Source organism: Lagenorhynchus albirostris, chromosome 15, assembly GCF_949774975.1.
Source record: "Lagenorhynchus albirostris chromosome 15, mLagAlb1.1, whole genome shotgun sequence".
In the NCBI taxonomy this organism is placed as follows: Eukaryota; Metazoa; Chordata; class Mammalia; order Artiodactyla; family Delphinidae; genus Lagenorhynchus; species Lagenorhynchus albirostris.
The window spans coordinates 67,152,002-67,172,215 of record NC_083109.1 but is presented as its reverse complement, the minus strand read 5'-3'; the positions used below and the strand labels follow the sequence as shown (position 1 = coordinate 67,172,215).

Genomic DNA, 20,214 nt, shown 5'->3' with positions numbered 1-20,214 from the left:
ATGTCGAGCAGGAAGGTGGTTTGCTGATCCCCAAGTTAGAATGCCCATATTTCATAGGTAAAGGAACTGGGCTCAGAAGAGTTAAACTCACATGACTACTCCTTGACCCCAGACCCCTTGATTTCCTGCCGTCTTAGATGGAGGTCCTAGTAAGGACATTTGGTAGGTTTAGCTTAACGACACTCTCTTTGCTGCATTCAGGAGGTTTCTCAACTCGACCGTTCGTGAGAAGCGTCCAGCGCCAGAGCTTGTCATCCAGATCTTCTGTCACCAGCCCCTTGGCCGTCAATGAAAATTGCATCAGACCTTCCTGGTCCCTGTCTGCTAAGCTGCAGATGCGTTCCAGTTCCCCTTCCCGCTTCTCAGGGGACTCTCCGATTCACACCTCCGCCTCCACCTTGGAGAAGATCGGGGAAGCAGTGGACGACAAGGTTTCCATCTCTTGCTTTGGTAGCTTGAGGAACCTGTCCAGCAGTTACCAGGACTCAAGCGACAGTCACAGTCGACGGGAGCACAAGGCTGTGGGTCGGGCCCCTCTGGCTGTCATGGAAGGTGTGTTCAAAGACGAGTCAGACACCCGCAAGTTGAACTCCAGTGTTGTAGACACACAGAGCAAAAGCTCAGTACAAGGGGATCCATTGCCCCCCATATCGGGTCCATTTGATAACAATAACCAGATTGCTTATGTGGATCAGAGCGATTCTGTAGACAGCTCTCCAGTCAAAGAGGTGAAACCTCCAAGCCAGCCAGACTCCCTCGCAAAGAAATCGGAGAGCACAGCCAGCAGATCCCCCGGCTCCAGAGGCGCTCCTGAGCCAAACAGAAGCTTGCGGAAGGGGAGACCAGTCTTGGCCAGCCAGGAATCATCTCTTTCCAGTACGTCCCCTTCTTCTCCAGTTCCTGTAAAAGTGTCTGTAAAGCCCTCCCGCTCCCGAAGCAAAGCCGATTCTTCTTCCAGGGCCAGTGGACGGCATTCCTCCCCTGCCCGCCAAAAGGAGTCCTCCCCCAAGTCCCAGGACTCCGTGTCATCTCCTTCGCTCCAGAAGCAGAAGTCAGCTCCTTCCCTCGCTGACAGTGCTTCCTCCTCATCCGCCAAAAAAGCCTCAGGCCCTGCCCCGAGGGGCCCCTTCCCTCCTGGGAAGAGCAGGACTTCAGACAGGAGCTTAAGCAGAGAGGGCTCCAGGCAGAGCCTGGTTTCCGACAGAGCCAGCGTCACCTCCAGCCCCAAACCCAGTTCGCCTCGCGTGAGCCAGGCCAGAGCCGGGGACGGCAGGGGGGACGGAAAGCACGTCCGCAGCTCCTCCATGGCCAGCCTGCGCTCCCCCAGCATGAACATGAAGGCCGGTCTGAAGAGGGACAGCAAGTCGGAGGACAAGGGGCTGTCCTTCTTCAAGTCAGCCTTGAGACAGAAGGAAACCCGGCGGTCGACGGATCTTGGCAAGACAACCTTGTTGTCCAAGAAGGTGGGTGGGAGCTCAGTCAAGTCCGTCTCTAAGAGTGCAGTGGATGACAAGGCAGAGAAAGGCTCCCAGGCGCTGGGCTCCCAGCAGCCAAATGTGAATGCAGTTGGAAAAGAGCAGCTTGCCTCCAAGGACCCTGCTTCTGCTAAACATTCCCTGCTGTCCGCTCGCAAATCCAAGTCTTCCCAGCCAGATTCTGGAGTGCCCTCGTCTCCTGGTTGCAGGCAGTCTGCTGAGAAATCCTCAAAAAAGTTACCTTCTAGCATGCAAACCAATGCACGGCCTTCTCAAAAACCTCAGTGATATTTCTGCAATCCAAGTGTTTTATCTGTAAAGATGTTAATTTATTTAGAACCCCTTCCCTCCCACCAAAGCCCTCTATGCTTTTGTTTTGTATTTTTTGGGTCACGTGCCTGACGTACGTGTGTGTGTGTGTGTGTGTGTGTGTGTGTGTGTGTGTGTGTGTGTGTGTAGAATTCAATTGCAAATTGTTAAAAGCATCGCCTTATTCTGCCATTGAACCAAATAACAGCCATAGGCAAAGCATTGATACCCAGTTAACTGGAATAATTGCAGACGATACCCTGGACGGTCCCTTTAGCAACTGTACATATTTCTTTCTAGAGAACTCTAATGACTTTCGTTGGACACTAGGGAATTGAAACCTGTGACCCAGTTAAGCTGTCGTTAGCGTGCTCTGTAGAAGGATGAATTATTTGACTTGGGTCTCATCTGAGCGGAATTTGTCCTCACTGCGTGCGGATTGTCGTGTGGCACCGGAAGCTCTAAAAACTGTGACACTAACAGTGAAACAAACCGAGGGAAGACTGTCGCTTTCTGCACTTTGGCCCCATCTACCAGTCTTTGTAAAGGGCAATATTTTAACACATTTAATGTTTCTCAGGTATATACTCAGCTAGTCTAGGATGGGTGCGTACATCAGTGAAAGGATCGAAGAAGAAGGTGGCCTGTGGGTGGCTGTCATTTCTCCTACTGCCACAGATAGAAGTTTTTAGAGGTAGAAATGAAGTCCTTCACCACCTTCATATCTGCAAAGATGTCTGTACCATAAGCTGTCTTGACCCTTGGGGTATGTCCTAAGAGGTGGCAAACTGGATAGCTGGAAAGCCAGTCACTAGTCGTTAAATTCTTTTTTTCCTTGTCAATTTGCGAGCTAAGGTCATTGGGATTTTGAAGTGTAGTAGAGCAGTTAATACCTTTGAAAGAGTCCTGGAGAAAAAAAATGGTTTCTAAACTGGATGCATAAATCTGCCATTTTCCTTCTCTGGTGTTGCTTTTTTCCACGTTAGAAGTTGAAAGCTCCACGCTGCACCGTGTGTGCATGCCTTTGTTTCCTCATCTTGTAATTTGGAGAGGAAAGAAGTTGCCTAATGCCAGCAGTTAGTGATGGTATGTTAGAACGATGTGTGACAAAGTGTTATATGCACACTTCTGGTCCTGCCTGTCAGTCTTAGTTGTGACTGTTTTTCAGGAACTCATTTATTTCTTCTTTGTGCTGAAGATTTAATCTCTTACCCAGAAACTCACAAGCAGGATGGAGCATGTTCCATCTGGCATTGTCAGTGCAAGTTGCATTTCTTGTTTAGCAAAAAAAGGGAACCTCACAGAAATCCAAAGATAAGCAAAATTATATATATATATATATATATATATATATATAAAATTTCAGGCTTTTAGGAGGTATTCTGGAATTTTGTGCTTTTTTTTTCTTTTTCACTTTTTTTAAATGTCAAGAGAGTCATAGTTCCAATTCTCTTTGAATAGCATTTGTCACTTTGCCATGAAATACAGCATGCTAAGTTTATATGCTTTTACATATTAACTTTTTTTTAAGTCATGGACTCTTCAGGTTCTTCCTGAACTCTGTGCACAGATCCATTTATAATCTCCCTTTTCAGTATTGCTCTGTGTGAAGTGACTATAACACATATTACATGCATAGCTATGAATTCTGCACTGCCCTGTCTTTTTTTTTCTTTCTTTTCTATGAATACCTCTTGGGAAATGTTTCCAGTAAGTTACTTAACTTTATTTTGCTGCTAATTTGAGCATTAGCAGGTAACTTGCAGGTCTGGAGGCCATTTATGTTGAGGGTCGCTGGAATTTTAGACCCTTGCAGTGTTTTAAGACCTACACGTTCAGCCTTGTGAGAGTTACACTAGTGCTCCATGAAATTCACTTACTGTGAGCCTGTCGCCCATTGCACTCGATCCTGACTCACCACTTTGCTTGGTGTCCTCGTTTCACCGTACAGACGTCTGGTTTCCCAAAGCAGCCTTACTCTCCCCTGCTGGGCTGTGACTGCCTTTGATCTTGTTGTTGGCGTCCAACGGCACATTGACAGCCTGATCCGTGTATAGCCACTTCGAGTTTTCCTGTATCACTTTTATTTCCTAAAAAGATGCACCAAATGTGGGGTTGTCAATATCCGGAATTGAGTGTTTGACTCTCTCATCTTTCTTTAATAGGTAAATCTCGTTTGAAATCTCCTATCTGAAGCTCTGAAACAGTCTTAGAATCATAGTTTGACTACACTAACACTTTTTTGGGGGCTGTAAACAGTTAAGCATTAATTAGAATCTAGTTTAATTTTCACAGTGGTAAGTATTTTTACTCTTTGAGTCCTCCAGGAATGGATTTTCTGTTATGTCTAGTGTCTTTAAGAGAAAAAACACAACAACTCTACGAACTCCATTAAATTTCCATGGGATCTAGAAATAAATTTTCCGTATCTATAAACTTATGTCTGTGGAGTTTAGTTCTTGTTTCAGATTTAAATGGAAAAAAATCAGGAAGTATTATGACACTGTTTAGGCATCTTTAGGCTATTATATTTCTGTGCTTGGTAAACAATGAAAACTTTATTCTTAATTATTAGGTTGCAACCTTTAAGCCACAGAAAAGGATATTTTGCCCCAAAGTTTGGAGGTGCTCTTTGTGGTGTGAAGTACCCTATGGGAAAATTATGACTTGGTTCAGTTCAGTTCTTTGGTAGAGTTAGTGACTTGGTGTTTTGTTTTTTCTTTTCCCAGTGATGTTTGGTACAATGAGCTTGTATGTGTTTTGGGGTTAAAAATCACCTGCTGAGGATGGTAGACCTGGGTTCCTTGTTGACAACCAGGTGGGCCTGATTAGTCATTTCCTGGTAGGCACAAAATAATCACTAACAGTAGCGTTGCATCTGTAATGTTTGTTTGCTTTTAAAAAACTTTATTCTTGATTTCTTTTCCCATAAACATCGAGTGCGCTGAGTCTGTATCATTCCGTAGGACAGCCCTACACCTTGCCTTTGTAATCCCTTATATAATGTGGAAGCACAAAGAAACTGTTAAGCTCATATCATCTCAAGACCGTCTCCCACCTTTTTTGTGTTTTCTTATCCTAAAAGCAGCCTAACTGAAAGTAAGTAATGCTCCTCTGGACCAATAGAAATATGGGAGTATTTGTGACATGGTAAAATGTTGTTAATGTCTGTGAGGCTGCTCTGACCTCTTCTGTAATCATTCTTTCGTCATTCATTCGTTCATTTATTCGTTCTGCAAACATTCGTTGAGGGCCTGCTTTGCTTGTAAAGGCAAGCTGAGAGCTTCGAGAGTTTGCTGTAGCTGAGGAGCCCTGGGAGCACAGCTGATGAACCAGGGGATGCCAGTGATGTCCTAGATGGAGCGACAGTCCTCCCGACAGAAAGATCAAGTGGATCCTGGTGGTCAGCTGAGCCTGTGGGCCTCGTGAGCAAGTCTGTTCTGTTCTGGAAACCAAAAGTGGCCTTCTTCATCTTTGGAGACATTTTATTGTCACGTCCTCTTTTTCAGACTGTGCTGTCTCTACTACTTAGGGATGTGGAAACCCATGACAGAGTCAGTTTTCATTAGAATTCGGTCGTCCGCATTTGTATGAGATGGATGTGGGGATTTTGGGGGGTGGGTGGGGAGAGAAATTGTCATCCCTCTAAAGTACCTGTCCTGAAAAAACAGGAGCAGAACGTGAAGGAAACAGGTGGCAGCCTTTAGGAAAAAAGGAACAGAGAAGAGCTGTGAACAAAGCTCATTTTTTTCAAATAAACATGCTTTAAAAAGTAGATTGACATCCGACGTTAAATTTCATTCTGACAAATTACCGAACAGCTGAAGATACTGTTTCCTGTGTAGGTTATAATAATTATTGGATGCAAAGATAATTAGTGTCTCCGGGTTGGATTTTTGAGATAGTATGCAAACCATAAGCACAGTTTCAATAAAACGTATTCTGTGAGGTGTGTTGAACTTTGTATTATTTGGAATTGAGAAGAGCAAAACTTGCTGACAAACCAGTGCCTATATCATAAACATAAACATAAACACAGAAAATAGCTGTTACTGTACAGGCTGTCTGTCTGCAATTTCACAAAGGGTATGTTGTTGCTAAACCTGACTACATATTTTGGGGGGGAATCCCATGCTTTTATTTAAATGAACACTCAGTCTCATACTGCCTTTTGATCAACTCCCAAAGTGTTTTTTGCAGCTGCATTTTAAGCATGACCAATCATTTTTCCCCCAAATAATGAAAATAATTTTGCATGGCCTCCATCTAACCCAGAAAGCATGCTCTTACTGCCTATGCAAGCAACTAATAAAAAAATACAGACTATTTAACACTCAACATAAGTTTAAAAAAAAAAAACCCACACAACACAATTCTTAGATTATGGAGCTCTATTTTTGAATTTGTAATTTTTAAAATGTGGCTTAATCAGTGTCAAAGAACATGAATGTGATATCTTGCTTTGCACGTGTTTCTCTTTGCCGGTTTTTCTTTTTTTTTTTTTTTTTTGATCATTGGCAAAATTGTATGTAAAATAAGTATTGTGCAAGCAGGAGTGGAAATGGGTATGTTGAACACTCATTGGTTTATATACCGTATTTAGTCTGAAGACTTTCCTGAAGTATTTTGTTCTAAAAATAACCTGCCATTTTCTATAGATCTTAATTTTTTATATCTTTTAGGGTTCCATTGTGGTCACAAGGGAAGAATGTGGCTTCTAAAACTGCCAACAATTTTAAAACACTTTTGTAGAGACTTGAGCTGTTCTGGAAAGCTTTGGAGCTTCCCAGCTCCTGGTCACAGTGAGACTAAGCTGTGGAGTTTACAGTAGCATTGACAGTGGGGTAGGTTCTAGAGCCATCTCACATTCGTCTAAGACCCGTGTTTCCCAGTTTGGGGGAGAAGGGAGATCCATAGCAGACTGGGGAGGCTTTTTCAAATCTCCCACGTGTGCTCTCCCCAGGATTCTGTCAAGCCTCTTCTGAATGACTCGTCTGAGATTCTGATAGCCAGTGTTCACTAGACTCTTCTAGGGAACTTTTAAAAATGCCTGGGTCCCACTCCCAAGCTTTTGATATACTTAGTGTAGGGGCAGGTCCCAGGAATTACCATATTTATATTGAAAGCTCCGAGATATTTCTAATTTGCAGTCAGAATTGAGAACCACTGTGATACGCCCTTCCTTTGCTGAGAACTATGGCGAGAATCACTGCCGTATGAAGTACTCAGGAGTGACTCAGACTTCTCTGTTGCTTTGGAGAGAAAAGAAAAAAAAAGAGATTGAGAGCTACTGATCAACCTCCTGTTTGAAATCAGGGGGGCCTTTCTGATGTGAGGAGCTTGGAGCTTTGTGTGTGCCTCAGCACTGGCCGTCTGGTGGGAACCGGTGGTCCTTAGTTTGCTGAAGCAGGCAGAGTGCCCCATGGGTTTGCCTCCTTCCCAGAGCCCTTCCCCCGGATGCCACAGCAGGGCCAGACCCTTGGGGGAGCAGGGCGGTCACTCTGAGTTAGAAAATGCTGAAGTAAAGCCTTCAATGGCTTTGAAAAACCTGTCCCTGATTTTGATAGACCGATTGTCACCTTGTAGTAATTATAGTAGCAAACCCTAGGCTGCTGCCCAATTTCCTATTTAGCTCACTCTCTACTATCCAGAATGTAGTTTCAGGAATTTTTTTTTTTTAGTTTAAAAATGAATGTGAAGCATTTTATTTGGGGTCTTTTTTCAAGTAACCCTCGGTATTTTTTCATGTAATTAAAAAAATCAAATAATATTCATCCCAAAATTTGGCAGTACATGTTACCTGTGGAGGCAAATGAAATTTAATTTTAATCTGTGGTGAGCTGAATGCACTACAACATCTTCAAAATAAGCTGCTGTGCTTCTCAGGTGGTTCCTTCCTGTTGAGCATGTTGCTGCCTACAAAAAAAAGAATTTACCTGGTGTTTTCAACATTTCAAGGAATAATATATAAATAAAAATCTAGTTGGAAATGCTCCTTTAGAAGGGCCGCCTGGAGCAGTGATACCTGTTGTAATGGTGAAAACGCAATATGAAATTTCCTAGGTGCTATTCTAAACGGTGAGGTGTTATTATACCAAATGGGGAAGGCAGTGTTTCTGAAGCTGAAGTTCTCTTTGTAGGCCTTTTAAATATGCATTTATGTTCCCTATAGTTTTGCTCACCAACTGTGCCTCTCACCACTGGTTAAAATTGAATTCAAGCCCCATTACAAAAATAGTTTCTTGATTGAACTCTTAAGTTTTTACACTGGAATTTCTATAGTTGTCTTAAAAGCTGCATGTCATATCACTGTATACAAAATGCTTTGGTGGTGTTCATGCACCATTCATAGTGATTTGTGTATAATTTTCTTTAGTTGTACAGTAATATGGAAGGCAAGATGTCTTTCCTTGAGGCTGGAAACGAAGTGTATCATACATTTTAAATTATTTTAGAACAAGTGCATGGATGTGTCACTGACTTCTGTTATTTATTTGTATGTTTTATTATTCAAAGTGTATGCACTTTTAAGAAGCAGAATTTATATTTTTATGTTTAAAACGTTTTATTTCTGGAACAGCAGTTGATTATATAGTATACAGTTGGAATTAAGAGAAAAGTGGAAAATGTAACAAAATATAATAAATTTATTACATGATGCCCTCTTCAAGCCATATTCCTCTTTCTGCCCCTTGCCAACCTCTGTATTTTTGGTGTTGATTAACCTTGGAAATTAAGCAGATACTTGTACTACACTGATGAATACAAAATGCTTTACAATTGTAGTGTTAAGGGAAAACAAGTTACAGAAGGATACATACAGATACCCTGTAAGTAAAATTTTAAAGCAAAAAAATCACATCCGTGCTTATTTAATTTTCACAACCAAGGATTAATATAGCCATTTTCTCCAAGATGCAATTTGTCCTGGGCCATGGAACTGGACAAGAACTCACATTCTAACTCAATTCCAATGGGCTTTGTATTATTCCCCTCTTCTACCAAACTTTTATGATGGGAGGAAATAGTATAAAAGGAACCATTCTTTTCTGGGCCCTCTGTTGTCCCTGATATCTTCGTTTTCAACCATCCTGTTCTGATAAAAATTTCCAGGTGGCAAAAATTTACCACCTCTCAGAACGGGAATCCCTGTTGAGGATGTCACATCACTTATGACCACTGGGGGGCACTAGAGATCACCATTATCAAAGGTATTTTAGAAGAAGTCCAGCCTCCAAGTTCTTAGCCTCTGTGGAAGTGCTTATTAAATACGAGTTGAGGAGCCTTAAAAGTGAGCATGGGTTTCAGTTTTGATAAGTACCACCAGCCATCATTTTTCCTAAAAATTGAATACAGATCACAGGACAGATCTTATTTTCCTACAGCACAGTGTTACGGTTTAGGGTTGGGGCAGGGAGGCTGTTCTGAACCAAGGATGAGTGTGAACCATATGCATAAAACCCGAGGTACAGCACTATATACCTCTCTAGTTTTACGTAGTAAAACTGTGCTTCATATTGTGTTCAAGAATGTAACTGTGTAGTACGCTGATCATTCGAGAGGCGTCATTTATGTCTGAAAGTGTTCACGTGCCGTAAAATACATAGATTTAATTTTTAGGCAGGTATTGAAGGATCACTCTGTCTCCTTAGAGTTTGGAGGATTATTTTCAAATACTTGAACGAGCAGTATCTCCCTGCACACGTTTCCCTCTGTCGGTCTTCCTGGAAGAAGCAAAGGCCTGAAAAAGCCCCTTGCCCTGGGTCCTGCGAGTCATTCCAGGCCACTGTCACTCCACAGGGTGTGACTTGAAGCCTGTTGCCGCCCCTTTGCCCTCCAACCCCCAGGATCCTCTCTGTCTTTCCCGGGATCCTCTCTGTCTTTCCCAGGATCCTCTTTGTCTTTCCCAGGTGGCTCCTGGATTCTCCCAGGTGGATGTTGCGGTGTTTCATTTTGTGGCTCTGTTCTGTGTCTCAGGCGTCTCCACAGGGGTCATCCGGTAGAGGTCCCCTCTCTCTTCCTCTTGTAGAACCCTCTGGAATTCAGTCTTGACTTGGCCTGGCCTTAGCCATGTTTCTCACCCCCTGCCAACATTTGCCACACAGAGGACCAGGGCTCTCCTCTCCCAGAGGGATAGGTTTTTGCATGATGCCGCATAACCCATCAGCCTTGCACCCTGTTTCTTAGAGCGTGCAGGGGTGTGACATTAATTTGATTTGCTCTTTGGATTTATAACAACTCAGTTTTTCTTCAAGAAAGTGGGAAGACAATGTGAGCGAAACCAGTGTTAGAATCGGGCCTCCCTGACGCTGGCAGGCTCTCCTTCTGTACCTTTCCTTTGTTTAGGAAGATTTCATGGAGGCCCACAGTGTACAGATCCTGTCCCCAAGACATAGGGATGCAGCGTCAGATTCCTTCGGAGAGCGGGGAAGGGAAGGCGCAGGGTAGAGAATGGCGCAGTGTGGCCCAAGGATGGTCAGCGCTGGCCTCAGGGTTCCAAATCCGTAGAAGGTTGTGTTGGGGAAGGTGCCCCTTTAACTGTCTTATTCAGAATTAAAGTCCAAGTTTCTTCGTTTAGCCATGCCTCCTGTCTGGAGATAGGACCATGCTCCGCGGGGCTCGCTGTCTAGTCAGGGGTCAGGTTGGTTGGTAGATAATGAGGATTTCAGTGTGTGCTGCCCATGCCTTTCACTCACTGCTCCTCCCTCGAGGCATCTCCCACCCCACCGGCAGCCACTTCCAGCTGTTCTGCTCAGAAACCTTGTCTCTGAGATGCCCCATGGCTCATTCCCTTCTCTCTCCTGTGCCTTTGCTCAGATGTCAGCGTCTCAGGCCTCCCCTGGCCACCTTTTAAAAAAACACTGCAGCCAGCTTCACATTCTCTCCCTCCTCCCTACTTCATTTTCTTCATATCACTTAGTACCAACAACCACAGCATCTATACAATATATATGCAATGTATACCACACACCTATGGTGTATATGCTCACAGGAGGGCAGGGCTGTTTGTTCAGCGTGCTGCTCTCTTCCCACCACCTAGGAGAGTGCCAGGCCCACGACAGTTACTAAGTAAATATTTACTAACTGGATTAATGGATTTGCTTGGGTAATCCACTTAGCCTTTCTGCCTTCCTATCTAGAAGATAAAGAATGATGGTCCTTGCATCATGGAGTTGTGAGGGTTAAATGGGAATGATTCCTGTAAAGCATTCAGCACAGTGTGTGGCACAGGGAAAGGGCTTAGGGGATGGGCAGGGGGGGCTGACCCTGACCTTCCTGGGAGCTCTACAGAGGAGGGGGCATTGGAGCATGACTCATACATTCCAGGCTGGGGAAACTGCTTGTACTTTCTGGAAACCCCAGGAGTCCAATCTTCCTGGAACGTAGGACAGGAAGGCAGGACTTGGTGGATGAAGGGAGAGGGAGTTGGCAGAGGCTTCGTCTGGAAGGACCTTTTTTGACCTTACACATTTGTCCTGAGGTAAATGAGAATCCAGGAAGAGATTTTAATTTGGGAGAGAGATGAGATCCAGTTTGTGACGTAGCATGGTCACCATGGCAACGATGTAGCACCAGCGAGCCCTGGTTAGGAACTTGTTGCAGGAATCTGGGTAGAGCCCGGTGGAAGGGCTGACCTAAAGCAGTGTTAGGTGGACAGAGGCCCTGAGGGCAGGCTGCTAGGTTCGAATCCTGGTACCATGACTTCCTAGCTGGGCAACCTTGGACAGGTTACTTAACTTCCCTGTGCCTCAAATTCTTCACCTGTCCCGTGTGTCTAATGGTATCTATATGATCGTTGGGAGGCTTAATTGGGGTGCTTGGTTTATTTACATTTTATATAATCACTAATGTATTTAGTTTCATCTATAATACTATCTCACTGTCTCTTTAATATTTATCCCACCCGTTTTATATTTCCTTTTCTCTTCTTTCTTTTAGATCAGTCGTTTTTTTAAATTCCAGTTTTTCACCTCTGTTTGTTATTCATTCTTTTCCTCCTCTTTCAGTGGTTATCCTTGTGATTTCAACGTGCATTCTTGATTTATAGGAGTCTAAGAAAAACTAGTAATTTTTACCCCTTCAGAGTCTTAGAACACTTTAATTCCATTTTACCCTTTCTGCCATTTGCTGTTTGTTGTGTATTCGAATTCTATGTGTATTTAACACACATATACAGTCAGCCCTCCCTATCTGCAGGTTCCATATCACAGTTGGTTGAATGCACGTATGCAGAATCCGTGGATATGGAGGCCAGCTGTACGACGCCATCCCTGGACTCGAGCATCCTTGGATTCGGGTCTTCACGGGGTGTGGGAGGTCCTGGAACCAGTCTCCCATGATACTGAGGGATGACTGTATATATAACTCATGTAACTAACATTATTATTATTAATGTTAGATGTCATAACTAAATTATTATTATTAATGTTAGAAGTCAATATTCGTATGGAGTTTTTTACTTTTTTACAAGATATTTTTTTACTTTTTTACAAGATATTTACTTTCCATTGCTCTGCATTCCTTCCTGCATTTCAGTATTTCTTCTGTGATCATTTTCCTTCTTCCTGAAGAATTCCCTGTAGTGTTTCTTTTTCAAGCCCGTGCTAATGATGCATTCTCTTAGTTTTTAGGTGATTGGAAATGTCTTTATTTTGCCTTTGAAGGGTATTTTCACTGGGAATAGAATTCTAGGTTGCAAGTTATTTTCTTTCATTTTCATTCCATGGTCTTTTGCTTTTTATTATTTCTGTTGATAAGTCAGTTCCTTTGAAGGTGTTTTATTTTTTCTAAATGCTTTGAAGATGCCTCTCTTTGTTTTTCATCAGTTTCATTATGATGGGCCTAGGGTGGGGTTATTGTTTTGTTTGTTTCTATCCTGCACTTCATGAATCAGTCTTGGGAAAGTTTTCAGCCATTAACTCTTTAAATATTGCTTCTGATCCATTTTCCCATCCCCTTCTAGGGCTCAGTAAGTGGCATCACCATCCACTCTAGTCGCTCAGTCCAGAAGCCAGGGATCCATCCTTGACGCTGCTTTTCCTCTCAGCCCCCATCCTTACATCTAATCCATTTGCAAGCCCTGTCCAAGCCTACTTCCCCAATTATGTCCTGCCCACTTTTCTTTCTTTCCCCTGATGACACCTGAGTCAGGTCCAAGGCTCTGTAGTATCTTGACTGGGCTTCTGCATCAGCCTCTTAAATAAATCTGCCCACTTCTCCAGCCCCATCCTATGCCGCTCTCCTTCACTGCAGGCACAGAAGCCGCCTGAGTGTCTTGACCACAGGGCCTTGCACTTGCTGTTTCCTCTGCCCGGAATGCTCTTCCCCTGCATGTTCATGTGGCAAGTCCTTTCTCATCTCAAATGGAACCCCAGGACGTCCTCTCTGGACCCCCGTATCCAGAGTCGTTGCCCAGCTCTGCAGTCACTTTTTGTTGTTGTTGTTTATTGGAGTATACATCTTTATTGGAGTATAATTGCTTTACCATGTTGTGTTAGTTTCTGCTGTATAACAAAGTGAATCAGCTATATGTATACATATATCCCCATATCCCCTCTCTCTTGCGTCTCCCTCCCACCCTCCCTATCCCACCCCTCTAGGTGGTCACAAAGCACTGAGCTGATCTCCCTGTGCCATGCGGCTGCTTCCCACTAGCTATCTATTTTACATTTGGTAGTGTATACATGTCCATGCCACTCTCTCACTTTGTCCTGGCTTACCCTTCCCCCTCCCCGTGTCCTCAGGTCCATTCTCTACGTCTGCATCTTTTTTTTTCCAAAGATTTTTTTTTTTTTTTTTGGCTGCGTTGGGTCCTCGTTGCTGTGGGCGGGCTTTCTCCAGTTGCAGTGATTGGGGGCTACTCCTTATTGCGGTGCGTGGGCTTCTCATTGCAGTGGCCTCCCCCATTGCAGAGCACGGGCTCTAGGCACGCGGGCTTCAGTAGTTGTGGCACGCAGGCTTCAGTAGTTGTGGCTCGCGGGCTGTAGAGCACAGGCCCAGTAGTTGTGGCACATGGGCTTAGTTGCTCTGCGACATGTGGGATCTTCCTGGACCCGGGCTCGAACCTGTGTCCCCTGCACTGGCAGGCGGACTCTTAAACCACTGCGCCACCAGGGAAGCCCTCTACGTCTGCATCTTTATTCCTGTCCTGCCCCTAGGTTCTTCAGAACCATTTTTTTTTTTTAGATTCCATATATATGTGTTAACACACGGTATTTGTTTTTCTCTTTCTGACTTACTTCACTCTGTATGACAGTCTTTAGGTCCATCCACCTCACTACAAATAACTCAATTTCATTTCTTTTTATGGCTGAGTAATATTCCATTGTATATATGTGCCACATCTTCTTTATCTGTTCATCTGTTGATGGACACTTAGGTTGCTTCCATGTCCTGGCTATTGTAAATAGAGCTCTGCAGTCATTATTTATTTCATTTCCCTGTTGTATTTTCATAACACTCCTCAGTCTCTGAAATTCTTTTTTTTTTTTTAATTTTTATTCGAGTATAGTTGACTTACAATGTTGTGTTAGTTGTTAGTTTCAGGTGTACAGCAAAGTGATTCAGTTATACATGTACATATATCCACTCTTTTTTAGATTCTTTTCCCATATAGGCCATTACAGAGTGTTGAGTGGAATTCCCTGTGCTACATAGTAGGTCCTTATTAGTTATCTATTTTATATATAGTAGTGTGTATGTGTCAATCCCCATCTCCCAATTTATCCCTCCCCCTCCTTACCCCCTAAAAAGAATGAAATAATGTCACTTGCAGCAACAGGGATGCACCTAGATATTGTCATACTGAGTGAAGTAAGTCAGAGAAAGATAAATATCATAGGATATTGCTTATATGTGGAATCTAAAAAAATAATACAAATGAACTTATTCACAAAACAGAAATAGTCACAGATATATAAAACAAACCTATGAAACTCTATTTATTCACTAGCACTAGTTTATCATGAGTCTGCCCCATCAAAACATAGTTACCATGAGATCAGAGTCTTTGTCTGTCTTTGCTCCGTTACTTAAGTCATTTTGGGTGTTCTCAGCTCTAAGGAACAAAATGTCCAAACAAAGTAGGCTCCACTATTTCAGTGTTATACATATGTATACTGAGGTGCAGAGAGAGAAAATAACTTACCTAAAAATCACACCAGTCATTAGTGGTACCTCTTGGATATGAACCTAGGCCTGCTACTTCAAAACCTGTGTTTTTTTACATTATTACTCCAATACCCTACACTATATTAAATAAGGGAATTGAATAATTAACATATTCAACTGCATTTAGTAATGCAGTTACCAGAAGGGGAATCCTTCTACACTGTATAAAGTCCTGTTTTGTGTGTAATCTCTGAGTAATTTTTTACTACAGCAAATTCAGGAATTAAGGAAATTGCTACTTTTTGGAAACAGAATTTAGGAGAGTGTCCTTGGCTTAATTTTTTGAAACTTAAAAAAAATAATTTTATACTTATAGAAAAGTTGCAAAACTAGTTCAGAGGATTACCATGTACTCTGCTCAGCTGCCCCTAATGTCAGCATACTGCAGGACCATAATACTGATTAAAACTCAACATTGGTATAATACTATTAACTAAACTACAGAGTTTATCTGGATTTTACCAGTTTGTCCACTAATGTCTTTTTTTCTGTTCCAGAAACCAACCCCAGATCCCACGTTACATTTAAGTGACATGTCTCCTTAGGTCCTCCAAATTGACAGCCCCTCACTCTTTTATGAACTTGACAGTGTTGAAGAGTATGAACCAGTTATTATGTAGAATGTGTCTCAGTTTGGATTTAGTTCATGCTTTGTCATGGTTAGATTGAGGTTTTGCATTTTTCGGCAAGAATATCCCAAAAGCAGTGCATCAGAGGGAGAATGTGACATTGATAGGTCTTATTACTGGTGATGTTAAAACCTTGGCCATTTGGTTAAGGTGGTGTCTTCTGGGTTTCTCCACTGTAAAGTTACTATTTTTCCCTATGAACTTAATAAATGTCTTGGGGAGGTAATGTTAGATTATGCAAATATTGTCTCTCCTCCTTTGGCCTACTAATTTTAGCATCCAGTAGTGGATCTGGCCTGCAACAATTTTTTTTATTACTGGGGTATTCTAGTGGTGAAAGAAAGACGTCTTAAAAACCTCACTTAACAGGAAGTCCGGAAACAGGGCAGGTGCAGGGTTTTCAGTGCCTCAACAGAGTCAGCCAGGACCAAGGCTCTTCCCTCTGCTGTTCTCAGCAGGTTAGCCTGTGTCCTCGGATTTGGCCTTCAGTGACGACATCCAGTTGAAAAAGACAGGGCCTTTCTCTGCCCAGGTAGGGAATGTTTCTCAGATCGACCCCCTGCTCTCTGAAAACCTCCCCTCAGATCCCATCGACCAGGATCTTGGTTACCTGCCTGTGACCAAGTTGCAAGGAAAGCAAAGGAAGTGAGTAACTGGCATTTCCAGCCAGTGTTGGGGGTTGGAAGGATGGACTCTGGCAGAGAAGAAACTTGTGGGGGATGAGTACTGGGGAGATAGCCCCATGTCTGCCGCATTGCATCATCCCCAGCATCCAAGGCAGCGCCCTACACCTGCAGGTGCTCAGTTAATCTCTGTGGAGCCAATGAATTCTTTGTCTCTTGCCTGGAGACATAATCTGCCATGATTACCTGGAAGCATTAGAGCTCTGGACCGTGGCCTCAGATAGAGAGAGTGCCATGGGGAGCAGATCAGGGGAAAGGTGAGGTCAGCGTGGCAAGGATGGCGAAATGGCAAGGGGGCCCCCTGTGGGAGTCCCCACTCACGACACCTTAGCTTCTTCATGCTTTGGTCTCCAGCAGGGTGATGCTCCTCCGGCCCCGCAGTTCCCTCTACCAAAGCCTAGGGAGAACCTACAGAGGCGTTTGTGCAGGAAGGCAGAGAAATCTGTCTGCCAAACCCAACGGCCTCTACTAAGAAGGTTCTCCAAAGGAAGAAGGGAGCCAGAGGGTGGTCCCTGCTCTGTACACAAAGGAGTCTGGCTCTGGGGGCCTCGGACACAGCCTGGTAGCTTGTTTGGTAAATAGTGACATTGTTATAAATATTTAATAAGTCAAGGGACTGCAGCACGTGAAAAATTGATGAGATCCCTTTGTGGGAATGCAGGCTTTTTCTCCACGTCTGCTCTGCGGGAGACAGTTAGAGGCTGACGTCTGTTCGTGCTGACACCTGTATTTGTGGTGGGGCTGATGAATGGCCGGAGAAATATTCTCCATGTTTAGGAAGCATCAATCCATCAAGCTGGAATTTAGGCTGAGGGAAGAATTCACAGCCATCAATATTCTCTTGTTTATTAAGCAGCGCGGGTTTTGTGAGACAGCGAGCCTTGTGTCAGTCCTGGGAGCAGCGCCTCCAGAAAGGGCACAGTGGCTCCTTGATGAATGACTTTAATAAGAAGCAGCTTAGAAGCACCTTCAAGTAAGAAACTAATAACAATAATTAGATGTTCCTTAATCATTTATTTATTTTATAGTTTATGCCCTGCCTGCTTCTGGAAAAAGAATGGAAGTGGCTTGCAATTAAAACACATCTACCCAGGATGGTTCAAATGAAGATAAACATGAGATCAGAAATCGCACTGAGGGAGTGAATTTTTCTTAGTCAACTTTCCTGCTACCCACTGAGAATATTGTATTCCCTCTCCTCGCCAGTCACCTTTGGTTCCTCGGCGCCACGGGATGTGGCAGATGTAAAGCGGCGGCTGCAGGTGTCGCAGGACAGGTGGATGAGGCGGGAGCAGGATGTGTGACCTGTGGTCTCAGCATCTGAGCCCTGGGCTTCCAGCCACATTTGGATTTCGTATGTCGGCGCTCCGAACAAATCTGTGTGTCTGCGGCAGGGTGGCATGAAAAATTAATGCCCCTGTGTCAGAGCTTGTCAGAGTGACAGTGCAGAAAGGGAATAACAGGGGCGACACGCGCGGTGCTTTCTACTGAACAACCACTCTTGTGTTCCCTGACTGCCGTCTCCCAAGCCTGCGTGTCTGGACTCATGGGGCTTCAGCAGCCAGACCCTCCCTTCAGGCTGAGGGCAGAGAGCCTGCCTCTGTGCAGTAGCTCAGGCCGTGTGTCTGGAGTGTGCTGACCCTCCTCCCCACCCCAGTGGGAGCAGCAGAAGGGGCTGTGGTCAGAGCTGGGTGACGAGTTGACCAGTCTTGGCTGTACCATCCTGGGCTTAGAGAACGAGAAGGCAGCCCCCGAGAGGGTCGTCAGAGAGCAGGCTGGGACAGAGACGCTCCAGAGATGCTCTGGTGTGGGAGAAACTGGGGAACAGGCGGGCGAGGGGGCAAGGAGAGGAAGAGGGGAAGGCTTAAGGTTCTGCTGCTGCAGAACCTCCACAAGCGGTGGAGTGGAAGTTTCCCCGCACTTTTAAATACTCAGCAAAGGTTTGTTCACTCTGAATCTCAAGTTGGCTTCTTTCTGGCCTGTGGTCACAGGGGTGGGAGCAGCCACCTCCTTCCTGCAGCAGGGCTGGTCTAATGCAGCAGTTTAATATCATGGATTCTGGAGCCAGACCACCTGCGTTCACATATCAGCTTTTGACTTCCTAACTTTCTGGCCTTAGGCAAATTGTTGAACATTTTTATGCCTCGATGTCACATATGTAAAGTACTTAGAAAAATGTCGGGTGCTTGGTGTTAATTAGGTTAACGATCCGGTTTCGCTGATCTTCATCCAGGGGGGTGGATGAGGAAAGGCCCTAGAGCTCAGTGGCCTAGGCTTAGGCCATGTTGAAAGGTCGCGTGGCTGGAGGTTTGGGGAGGGAGTTAGGAGCTTGTTGACCTGCTGAATGGCCGTGGGAAAATATACATCCTCTTCTGTCTGCCTGAGCCACTGAAAAAAAAAAAAAAATCCCCCTTGCCTCCCTTATCCCCCTAGGATGAACCTAAATGTGATGTTAGGTTTATAAGATGAATTACCCTCATCCAAGCCAGGGCTGAGCAAGGCACTCTCTTTTTTTGGTGGTGGGGAGGGTATACCATAATTTTAATTTTTTTTAAACATCTTTATTGGAGTATAATTGCTTTACAATGTTGTGTTAGTTTCTGCTGTATAACAAAGTGAATCAGCTATATGTATACATATATCCCCATATCCCCTCTCTCTTGCGTCTCCCTCCCACCCTCCCTATCCCACCCCTCTAGGTGGTCACAAAGCACTGAGCTGATCTCCCTGTGCCATGCGGCTGCTTCCCACTAGCTATCTATTTTACATTTGGTAGTGTATATATGTCCATGCCACTCTCTCACTTTGTCCTGGCTTACCCTTCCCCCTCCCCGTGTCCTCAGGTCCATTCTCTACGTCTGCATCTTTTTTTTTCCAAAGATTTTTTTTTTTTTTTTTGGCTGCGTTGGGTCCTCGTTGCTGTGGGCGGGCTTTCTCCAGTTGCAGTGATTGGGGGCTACTCCTTATTGCGGTGCGTGGGCTTCTCATTGCAGTGGCCTCCCCCATTGCAGAGCACGGGCTCTAGGCACGCGGGCTTCAGTAGTTGTGGCACGCAGGCTTCAGTAGTTGTGGCTCGCGGGCTGTAGAGCACAGGCCCAGTAGTTGTGGCACATGGGCTTAGTTGCTCTGCGACATGTGGGATCTTCCTGGACCCGGGCTCGAACCTGTGTCCCCTGCACTGGCAGGCGGACTCTTAAACCACTGCGCCACCAGGGAAGCCCTCTACGTCTGCATCTTTATTCCTGTCCTGCCCCTAGGTTCTTCAGAACCATTTTTTTTTTTTAGATTCCATATATATGTGTTAACACACGGTATTTGTTTTTCTCTCTCTGACTTACTTCACTCTGTATGACAGTCTTTAGGTCCATCCACCTCACTACAAATAACTCAATTTCATTTCTTTTTATGGCTGAGTAATATTCCATTGTATATATGTGCCACATCTTCTTTATCTGTTCATCTGTTGATGGACACTTAGGTTGCTTCCATGTCCTGGCTATTGTAAATAGAGCTCTGCAGTCATTATTTATTTCATTTCCCTGTTGTATTTTCATAACACTCCTCAGTCTCTGAAATTCTTTTTTTTTTTTTAATTTTTATTCGAGTATAGTTGACTTACAATGTTGTGTTAGTTGTTAGTTTCAGGTGTACAGCAAAGTGATTCAGTTATACATGTACATATATCCACTCTTTTTTAGATTCTTTTCCCATATAGGCCATTACAGAGTGTTGAGTGGAATTCCCTGTGCTACATAGTAGGTCCTTATTAGTTATCTATTTTATATATAGTAGTGTGTATGTGTCAATCCCCATCTCCCAATTTATCCCTCCCCCTCCTTACCCCCTAAAAAGAATGAAATAATGTCACTTGCAGCAACAGGGATGCACCTAGATATTGTCATACTGAGTGAAGTAAGTCAGAGAAAGATAAATATCATAGGATATTGC

General features: G+C 44.0%; 1 protein-coding gene across 4 annotated transcripts in view; it reads left to right on the top strand.

Annotated features, from left to right (window-relative positions):
* USP31 (ubiquitin specific peptidase 31) overlaps positions 1–20,214 on the top strand; it is a 119,945-nt gene that overhangs the window by 67,341 nt on the left and 32,390 nt on the right. For 2 of the 4 annotated variants that reach the window (XM_060125173.1, XM_060125174.1), the window contains exon 16: positions 202–1,463. In XM_060125173.1, coding sequence (XP_059981156.1) covers positions 202–1,463 — 1,262 coding nt within the window. Of the gene's footprint in view, positions 1–201; positions 8,555–20,214 lie in introns of those variants that run through there. The other 2 variants (XM_060125172.1, XM_060125171.1) reach the window with 1 other exon arrangement.